This window comes from Gymnoscopelus braueri, assembly GCF_963280865.1.
Source record: "Gymnoscopelus braueri genome assembly, chromosome: 3".
In the NCBI taxonomy this organism is placed as follows: domain Eukaryota; kingdom Metazoa; phylum Chordata; class Actinopteri; order Myctophiformes; family Myctophidae; genus Gymnoscopelus; species Gymnoscopelus braueri.
Window position 1 is genome coordinate 8275272 of NC_137612.1, and position 10738 is coordinate 8286009.

The 10738-nt window shown below is 45.2% G+C and overlaps 1 protein-coding gene across 2 annotated transcripts in view; it reads left to right on the forward strand.

The window, feature by feature from the left end:
- The window catches only part of LOC308082504 (B-type lectin plumieribetin-like), a 130492-nt gene extending 120083 nt beyond the window's left edge, over positions 1 to 10409 (forward strand). Inside the window, exons 1-4 of one of the 2 annotated variants that reach the window (XM_080424265.1) lie at positions 9132 to 9176; positions 9355 to 9429; positions 9753 to 9843; positions 10059 to 10409. In XM_080424265.1, the coding sequence (XP_080280391.1) occupies positions 9757 to 9843; positions 10059 to 10319 (348 nt within the window). In that variant the 5' untranslated portion in view covers positions 9132 to 9176; positions 9355 to 9429; positions 9753 to 9756 and the 3' untranslated portion in view covers positions 10320 to 10409. Of the gene's footprint in view, positions 1 to 9100; positions 9177 to 9354; positions 9430 to 9752; positions 9844 to 10058 lie in introns of those variants that run through there. The other variant, XM_080424264.1, reaches the window with a different exon arrangement.
- The last annotated feature ends 329 nt before the right edge of the window (positions 10410 to 10738 follow it).

The window sequence follows — 10738 nt, forward strand, 5'->3', positions numbered from 1 at the left end:
AAGAATTGGTCGGTTTGGAATGCAAAAATGTATTTATTCACATAGAGGACGTACAATGTATTGGTCATATATTTAATGATTAAAACCTATTTCCACGATGTCAACCAGTAAAGTGCATAGGGCTACTAGAGAGACAAAAGCTTGGCCAAACAGTTGCACTAAAAGGTAGGCCTACCTATTGAAATCTGCACACACACACAAGTTAAACACTGCAAATCAGCAAGATATAAACACTAAGAGCCATGTGTAATTTGGCATTAAAGATCACTGCAAATGTACACTCAAAAAGGCCAAAAGCCATGAACACCACAAAGGAGACAGCAATCAATTAAGTGCCAATCTGCAGTATAACTATTAGCCAAGTATCTGTCTCCAGCCGTAGCCGAATTAAACCTGTGGTTGGACAGTTTGTTTTAAGTTTAAAGCCACAGGGGCTGTAGCACTGGATCTCACTAACCAGTGCTCAAATAATAATAAAAGGTAGCAACATAAAGCATAAAAACAAAAAAGGTTAAAAGAACAGCGGTCAACAGTACACAGGCACAAGCTGTAATAAAAACAAAACATTGAATTAGTCTCACGCTCTACTCTGGTGCTATAGATGTTCTGTTGATGTCTGGTTGCAATCAGAATCACATTCTGACTACCACTTCGACATCAACTAAACATCTACAATAATTCACAAGTACCAGTAAAATGCATTCAATGTATTTTACAAAGTTTATCCTTAAAATCAACACATACCCTGTTAACATGTGAGGGAATGCCCAGGTTGTCAGTGTTAACGGTCCGCTCGGTCCTAGCACCGCCTGTATGACAAAATACACCAGCGTGAGAACTCATTCATTTCATTCATAAAAAGAGTTGTACTGTTGCAACACAAAAAGCCAGCCTACCTCTAGACCCGTGTGTGAACGCACACACACACACTCTAACAGGGCTCTAGCTGGCGCACGTCTAAGAAGAGATAAAGATGTACATAAACAACCTGTAGCATGTTGACATATGAAACTAAAAACAGATCACGCTACATCATTAAAACAAAGGCTTACCTCGACGCTATGAGCACAAACAAACGACCCGCCGTGAAACGAGGAAGTGGGCGGGGAACCTGGGCAAACTCAGTCTGACACTCTGCCTGGCCAGCTGACTCATATACTGCTCTTAAAGGGGCGGTGCCACTAAAACGCACCGGTTCCAGGTCCCACTGACTACATTCGCCCCCCCCAAATTGCATCGTCGCCCCGACGATGTACCAACGGAGTAACCTGACCACTGGGTACTGAGACTAACAGCCACTTATTCTCCCCCACTGTGCTGGTGACATACTGGCTGTCGGTATGGCAGCCGGTGAGGGTTGGAATGGAAGCCAGCATTGCGTCGATCGCTGCGGCGTAGACCAGGGGCAGTTGGGGCTAGGTTTTCGTCTGAGCTCTCCGTTGCTTCTGGGCCACTTTCCTGGTCTTGTCCCGGACTGCCAGGTTGCGAAAGGTTCTCCTGATTCTCCATTTCTGGTGCTCGTACCCCTGGGCCTCTTCTCCCATCGTCCTCAAGGACCAGAATTATGGAGTCTTCAGAGTCACTCGTGGCAGCAACTGGGGACGTGCAGTCCTGGATAACACGTACTGGATTTGCCGGCTGGGCCTCGGGTCCCTCTCTCTCGGGTGCGCTTCGCAGCTCAGTCCGGTGTACTCGCAGAGCAGGGCCAACCTGGTGGACAGGGGTGATGGTGTACACTTGCCCGTGGTCCTGGGGTCTGTTCACCACCCGATAAAGGCAGGAATGCCAGAGGTCCTGGATCTTATTCCTCCCTCTGACCTGGCGATTCCTCCTATAGACGAGTTGACCCTCTTCGAGACCAGGATCAGTCACTTTCTGGTTATGTTTTTGGTTCCTTTGTTCCGCTTTGGCATCTAGTTGTTGTCGGACATGGTCATGCATGGTCCTTAGGGATTCTTGATGTTTCTTCACCCAGTCCTCTGGGGCCTCTTCACCTGGGACTTCGTCAGCACCAAGGAGAAAGTCGACAGGGAGTTGGGGTTCACGGCCGAACATGATGTAGTGGGGAGCCAAACCAGTCGTCTGATGGGCAGTGGTATTGTAAGAGTAGGTTACCTGGGACAGATACTGTGGCCAACGTCTCTTTTTCTCTGGTGGCAGAGTGCGGAGGAGGTCGTGGAGCGTGCGGTTGAACCGCTCGCACTGTCCGTTACCCTCAGGATGGTATGGGGTCGTCCTGGTTTTCTTGATGCCGTAGGTATCACACAGCTGCTTTATTATCTTGCTTTCGAAATTTCTGCCCTGGTCTGAATGCAGACGGCTGGGAACCCCGAACAGGTGGAACCAGTGTTTCACCAAGACATCTGCCACTGTGCTCGCCCGCTGGTCTCTGGTTGGTATAGCTTGTGTAAACTTGGAAAAGACATCAGTAAGCACTAGAACATTTTCTCGCCCATCACTGGCTGGTTCTAGTATAGTAAAGTCCATAGCCAGGAGCTCGTTAGGTCGCGATGCCTTAAGGCTTCCCCTGTATGCTCTTATCCTAGGGCCTTCCTTTGCTAGGATACACCTTCCACAGTTTCGGCACCAATTTTCAATGTCCTTTGACATACCTGGCCAGTATCCACGATCCCGTGTCAATTGTAAGGTGCGGTCTACGCCCTGGTGTCCATGGCCATCATGCACGCTCTGGAACACCTTTTCTCTGAGACACTGAGGTAATAGTATTTGGAGCAGTTCTTTACTCCCACCTGGAGGGTAGATTTTCCGATACAGCACCCTTTCCTTCTCCACTAGGCGTCCCCACTGGCGAAGCAGCTCCTTGCTCTCTTGGCTCAAGTGTTCACGTTCTTCCCGTACGGGGGTCCGCCCTTCACGCCAGTACTTCAGCACAGGGCCAATAACTGGATCTTGCTGTTGTAATGAGGACAACTCAAGTAAGGAAAGGCCAGGCATAGCGGCAATCTCAAGACTGTGGGTTTCCCGGAGGACAGGCGAGTCGGCCTGTAGAGCTGGGGGGACATCCATGCCAGTGGTTAGTCGATCAAGGTACTGTCTGGATAACGCATCGGCATTACCATTGCTACGACCTGGGCGATATTCTAAGGTATAATCGAACGAAGCCAATTGTGAGGCCCATCTTTGTTCCAGTGCCCCTAGCTTAGCGGTTTGAAGGTGCCGGAGGGGATTGTTATCTGTGTAGACCGTTACTTTGTTGCCTAAGAGGTATTCTCTGAATTTTTCTGTGACAGCCCATTTAAGGGCAAGAAACTCAAGCTTCATGGAGCTGTAATTATCCATGTTTCTCTCTGTTGGTTTCAGGCCTCGGCTGGCAAAAGCTATCGGCCTCCGCTTTCCATCATGGTCTTGAGAAAGGACTGCCCCCAACCCCCCATGACTGGCATCAGTCTCAAGGATAAAAGGCTTTTGGAAATCTGCATAAGCTAGGACTGGGGCTGTAGTCAGACCTTCCCTCAATGCAAGGAATGCACGCTCACAGTGTTCATCCCAGAATGCTGACAAGGGGGTTTTAGGGGTCTTACCCTTCTTGTTGGGTCCACTCAACCGGGCCACCAGGTGGTGGAGGGGGGCTGCTAACTTGGCGAAACTCTCCACGAATCTTCTATAATAGGACGCGAATCCAAGAAAAGAGCGTAACTCAGCCAAATGCGAAGGCCGCCTCCACTCTCGCACTGCAGCCAACTTGTCTGGGTCTGTGGCTACCCCATGTTCAGAGACAACATGGCCAAGGTACTTGACTTCTTTTTGGAAAAAGTGGCATTTGGACAGCTTTACTTTCAGACCCTGTTGGTCAAGACGAGAAAACACCTCCTCTAAACGTTCCAAATGTTGGTGAACTGTAGAGGAGAACACGATGATGTCATCAAGATACAACAGGACCGACTGGAACCGTTTGTCCCCGAACATGCGTTCCATTAAGCGCTGAAAAGTCCCGGGTGCATTACATAAACCAAACGGCATTCGGTTGAACTCAAATAGCCCAAAAGGAGTGCAAAATGCAGTTTTGGCCCGATCGGTTTCAGCCATTGCCACCTGGTTGTACCCACTTGCCAAGTCTAGCGTGGAAAACCACTTTGCTCCCGTTAAGGCGTCTAGAGACTCTTCAATTCTTGGAAGCGGATAGGCGTCCTTCCGTGTCTTTGCGTTTAGCTGTCGGTAGTCAACGCACATGCGTAGTCCCCCGTCCTTCTTCATCACCAGCACAATGGGGGAAGAATAAGGGCTGCAACTCTCTCTTATTACTTGGCTGTCAAGCAATTGTTTAATGTGTGCCCTGACTGCCTCATACTGTGAAGGGGGAATGCGGCGATATGGTTGTCGTACTGGTGCCTCCTCTAAAAGTGGGATCTCGTGGGTAATAAGATTAGTACATCCTAAATCTCCCTCACCTTTAGAAAATACATGTTGGTATTTAGTTAATAGACGTCTAGCTTCAGCGTTGTCATCAGGATCAAGGCCAAGGAAGTTAAACTGTTCTACCTCGCTAGAAACATTACTGTGAATGTCCACGGACTGCACCGAGACATAAGCTGTACATTCTCTGGTGGACTCATCCAGAGACAGTTCTATGTGCGGTGAATCACCAGTTACAATATCCCTTCCTTCGACCACTTGTACAGTTCCTATCACTCTGCGTGGTACTAGCCATATATCAGACCGTCCTACATTAGTGACAGGGGCATAGAAGGTACCTCGCTCAGCATGGACTAATGCAGGGGAGACGAGCAAACCCTCCGGGAGGCAACCGTCCAATGGACCCAGGGGTTCCAGCAAAAACTCCATAGGTGGAACCTGGGGGCAAGTAACGGGGACCATTGAAAGTGTTCCAGCAGCAATACATATGGACTGTTTACCCTGTACCCTCACTTTAAATGCAGAAGAGGAACTTACTATGGCTTCTACCCTCTCACAGTGCCGAAAGGCCTGCTTCCATGCCACAGCAGCTGCCTGCAAAGGGGGACTCTGAAATAGGTTGGTGCCATGCTGTTCAAATAGTTCACGGTAACAATCAATGATAATGTTCATGCCAAGAATACCAGGCGTGGCCTTCTTACGGCTAGTGAGGACACCCTCAGGTGGATCTTTTACAATCAGTATACCCCTGCTAGTCAAACACGTGTCTAGTACTTTTACATCGAGCTCAATGTAGCCCAAATAAGGTATGTCCAACCCATTAGCTGCTTTGAGACCAAGCCACCTACAATCACGCAGTTCACGTTTAGACAGGTGCGAGAAATGTTCATAAAAACAGCTTTCTGTAATGGTGGTGACCATGGAGCCCGTGTCTAATAAACAGGGTACATCCACACCACCCATGGACACCACCACCACAGAGCAAGGCCCAATTAACTTGCGAATTGCCTCTTGGTGTACAGTATTGGAGTCGGGAAACCCCCCTCCCAGTGTGTGACTCTGCACAATGGAGGGTTCTAGTTTTCCGACATGGTACGCCTAATCGGTGCAGGGGCAGTGCTAGTCTGTGATGGTGAGTTGCCCTGCGTACAGTAACGAGCTATGTGACCTGGCTGCGCACACTTAAGACAGATGGGTCGGCCGTCGGGGGCTCGTTGGAATCTACTTCCCCTGGAGAAAGATCTGTCTCTACTCGCCCCCCCATTAGAATTTAAACTCTGTGTAATCAAATCCAGTTGGGCTTGTTGTTTGATAAACATGCTCTTTAACTCTGCCAGTTCAGATTTACCTACTCCAACGGATTCACTAGTGGCAGTGGCCTGAGCTTCACATGTTTGAGGGAGGGGGCGTACATACTTTTCTCTGGTGGGTTGGCCCTCCTCAACCCATCGGATTGCTTCTTTGCGAATGTCTAGTAGAGACAGCTCTCCATTTTGCCTCACCATCCTCTTTAACTCTCTACGCAGCATATGGTCTCTCACATTTTCGCAGAACTGGTCTCGCAGCAAAATCTGGGAATTGGACATAGCTTGAGTGTCACACAATGTAATTCGTTCCATTAACATCATAAGAGCATGAGAGAAATCCTGCAGTGATTCTCCATCTTTCTGTTTTCGATCAAAGAATTTCTGTTGTAATGAAACATAGGATTTTGAACACCCATAGACCTCCTGTAATATTGCAATGATCTGCCTGGAATCCTCTTTTACTCTTTGATCTCTAAATTTAATTTCAGTGCGAGCAGCACCCTCCAAATGATCGTACACAAACAATGCTTTGTCGATGATGGACATGTGTCTTGCCCTTAAACAACCCTCCACCTCTTCCACCCACTCATCCACAGTTAACGTCCCAGCCCCAGAAAACTTGGGGCATTTCCTATCTCTAGGGAGGTAGACAGTCTGTTCTCTTCTCGGTGGGTGTGGGGATGCAAGCACATCACTATTAGGGGATGTTCGATCTGACAGTCTCTCAGTTTCGATTTGACCTGACAGTCTTTGATTTTCAGATTGAAGCTGTGCCATCTGCTCCCGTAGTCTCTGGAGCTCTTCCTCCATAGTGACCGTCGTTCAAGGGGAAACCACCAGATGCAATGGTCCACTGAGGGAGCTGTCTCCACTGCCAACCGCTGTTCTTTAAAACTCAAAAAAATAAACAATAAAACTATGTTGCTACCAACACAATACACTGTACAATTCTCAAACCGACCAAACACAAAAAGTCCTGCCGGCTACGCCAATTGTAACCAGATGGAGTCACCAAGTACTCCTTTATACACAGTGTGACTACGCCACTCCCAATTACAGGGTGGGAGACCCGAGGTACAGGTTATTATATCCAATCAACTTCCCCAAAAGGTAAGTGCTCAGTTTAAGTGAACAAAGAATTGGTCGGTTTGGAATGCAAAAATGTATTTATTCACATAGAGGACGTACAATGTATTGGTCATATATTTAATGATTAAAACCTATTTCCACGATGTCAACCAGTAAAGTGCATAGGGCTACTAGAGAGACAAAAGCTTGGCCAAACAGTTGCACTAAAAGGTAGGCCTACCTATTGAAATCTGCACACACACACAAGTTAAACACTGCAAATCAGCAAGATATAAACACTAAGAGCCATGTGTAATTTGGCATTAAAGATCACTGCAAATGTACACTCAAAAAGGCCAAAAGCCATGAACACCACAAAGGAGACAGCAATCAATTAAGTGCCAATCTGCAGTATAACTATTAGCCAAGTATCTGTCTCCAGCCGTAGCCGAATTAAACCTGTGGTTGGACAGTTTGTTTTAAGTTTAAAGCCACAGGGGCTGTAGCACTGGATCTCACTAACCAGTGCTCAAATAATAATAAAAGGTAGCAACATAAAGCATAAAAACAAAAAAGGTTAAAAGAACAGCGGTCAACAGTACACAGGCACAAGCTGTAATAAAAACAAAACATTGAATTAGTCTCACGCTCTACTCTGGTGCTATAGATGTTCTGTTGATGTCTGGTTGCAATCAGAATCACATTCTGACTACCACTTCGACATCAACTAAACATCTACAATAATTCACAAGTACCAGTAAAATGCATTCAATGTATTTTACAAAGTTTATCCTTAAAATCAACACATACCCTGTTAACATGTGAGGGAATGCCCAGGTTGTCAGTGTTAACGGTCCGCTCGGTCCTAGCACCGCCTGTATGACAAAATACACCAGCGTGAGAACTCATTCATTTCATTCATAAAAAGAGTTGTACTGTTGCAACACAAAAAGCCAGCCTACCTCTAGACCCGTGTGTGAACGCACACACACACACTCTAACAGGGCTCTAGCTGGCGCACGTCTAAGAAGAGATAAAGATGTACATAAACAACCTGTAGCATGTTGACATATGAAACTAAAAACAGATCACGCTACATCATTAAAACAAAGGCTTACCTCGACGCTATGAGCACAAACAAACGACCCGCCGTGAAACGAGGAAGTGGGCGGGGAACCTGGGCAAACTCAGTCTGACACTCTGCCTGGCCAGCTGACTCATATACTGCTCTTAAAGGGGCGGTGCCACTAAAACGCACCGGTTCCAGGTCCCACTGACTACAAAAGGATTAAACACACAGGTTGCTATTAGCTATTATCAAACATTACTTCTAGCTGTCTCACCTGATGCAATCATGTACAGTACCTTGTAAAATACCACAAATCTCCTGCAACATATTAATGAGCATGTCATCCCGACACATTAAGTCACCAAAATTATTCAAACCAATTTGAATTTAAAGATTAGATTGTGAATATTTAGTATGTTTTTACATTGTCATGAAAAAATTTGTATTTATTCAAAATAAATACAATTAAATAAAATGGGCCACAGACATAGACAAGTCTTGCCACGGACACGTTTGTCCATGTACGGACATGTTGATGACCCCTGGTTAGTGTAGTTACACATTCAGATACATTGAATATTTGAATAATAAACGGGCCCCTTTTGATACGAAAATAACCCACGGGGAAAGTAAAGGTAGGCTATGCCACTGCACCTATGCAGACACCAGATGCAGTGTTGTCCTCACGATTTCAGAATGTTGTTTTATGCCTATGAAAACAGCTTGTAAATCAACACAATTAGTTGATAGTAAGGCTAGTAAGACTGTCAAATTATCAGATTTTCTATAATAACAGACCAGGATTGAAAAATATGTGATTTGACCAATATTACAACTATTTCATTATGAGTAGTTTTCAGTGGCAAAGTATTCTGTCTGTGGGATTTATGTTAGTTGAAATAAGGTTATATTCTGGGCCAGATCTGACTAGTTATGATTTGACTTGATCTGGCCTCGATCGTACTCTCTCTGACTCATCCAGGACGTCCATTTTCGTGGTCAGGAATTATTTTGGTTGAAATCAGGTGATATTCTGGGCCAGATCTGACTAGTCTTGGTTTGACTGGATCCAGCCCCAATCGAGACGTCACTGATTCGTCCGGGTCCTGACTGTGCTTGCTGGGAAGAAAAAGGAAGTAAAACAGGCCGGCCGCCGATACCCAATCCACCTGGTTCTCTGCCAGTCACAGCGCTGCAGCGCACAATGGGGGAAAATTCCTATCAATCATGCCACCATAACACATGCGCGCGCGCGTCACACGCACGCTCCTGATGATAAATAGGTGACAGGTCTCCTCTGCTCCATCACAACTTCATCTCTCCTCAACATCTCTTCATCTCCACCACTGAACTCACTGGTGAGTGCATTGCCTTCATTTATTTGTGAGATTTACTATTATTTATTATATTAATTATTTGAATCTATTACATTAGTATGATGATTATTCTACCCATTATTGATACCTAACTAGACCTTTGTGATTTTCTGCACATTTTGTAGCTTACATAATTTTAAAGGTGCATTCCACTCAATAGGTGACAGGTCTCCTCTGCTCCATCATAACTTCATCTCTCCTCAACGTCTCTTCATCTCCACCGCTGAACTCACTGGTGAGTGCATTGCCTTCATTTATTTGTGAGATTTATTATTATTTATTTTATCAATTATTTGAATCCATTACATTAGTATGATGATTATTCTACCCATTATTGATACCTAACTCCTTTGTGATTTTCTGCAAATTTTGCAGCATGAGTGATACTTTTAAAGGTGCATTCCACTCAAGTGCTAATTGTATTTCAACTATGTATTGTAAAGGTATATTCCTCTCAAATACCATTACAACTAAACATTATTATTTCCACCTATTTCCCAAGAGCCAAAGCAGTCTCCAGGAACAGTTTAACTAGTTTTCTTTTCGTTCCTCCTTCAGAAGGATGAATAGCTTCATAAGCACAAACCAGGAGCTCCGTCAGGGAGACACACTTGTCAGTGTAAACAAGAAATTCAAGGCTGTCTTCCAGGTAAACATATCCATGTTATAATCATGGTAAACATAATGCTAAGGTGACTGATTGAATGAGTTCTTCCAGGTTCTTATTTGTATTGTTGGAACTGATCTGAATGTCATGTTGTACCAAAAGTAAATACCAGCAATGTTGGCTGTGTGGCCAGGAAATTGTCTGAGTTAGTAACAGTGGTAATTCATCAGTTAAGGGTTTTATTCTCCCGCTTACAGACTGACAGCAACTTTGTGGTCTACGGGGACTCGGGTCCTATCTGGGCATCAGGCACATGGCACAAGGATGGCTACCGGATCCTTGTTCAGGAGGAGAACAACCTGGTCATGTACACCGAGGACAATAAGGCAGTCTGGGAATCTAATCCTCCAAACGACAACTCCAAGAGTGACCAGATGCGTCTCACAATGACCAACGACGGACACCTGGTGTTAGACAAAGAGGGAAAAGAAATCTGGAAATCTCCACCAAAAGAGTGAGAGAGCATGAAATTCAAATGTCGGCCAAATTCAACGATGTCTGCAAATTCATGTAAACAGTTAATGAAATAAAGAGCTCCAATCACAGAAGTTTCCATGTCTTAACTCTGTCTAAACAGCTTAGCAGTGCCTTCACACTAATTGTTGTTTGTGATACAGTATGTGCAATATTAAATATGTAAAGAATATATAGCAATGAATACACCCTGAATTAAATATACAGGAAATATAAAGAATAACATTGGAACATGGAATTAGGGTGCTTATGACCTATCGTTGGTTTATATTGTTGCCAGGCAATCTACGATACGTTCGTCCCGATAGGCTCTCTGTCTAACAGGTCCTATTTCTATTCCTAGTGGATTAATACAAACCCACACATAGAAATGCAGTTAAAGGAGTTGTTCACCCAAAAAAAT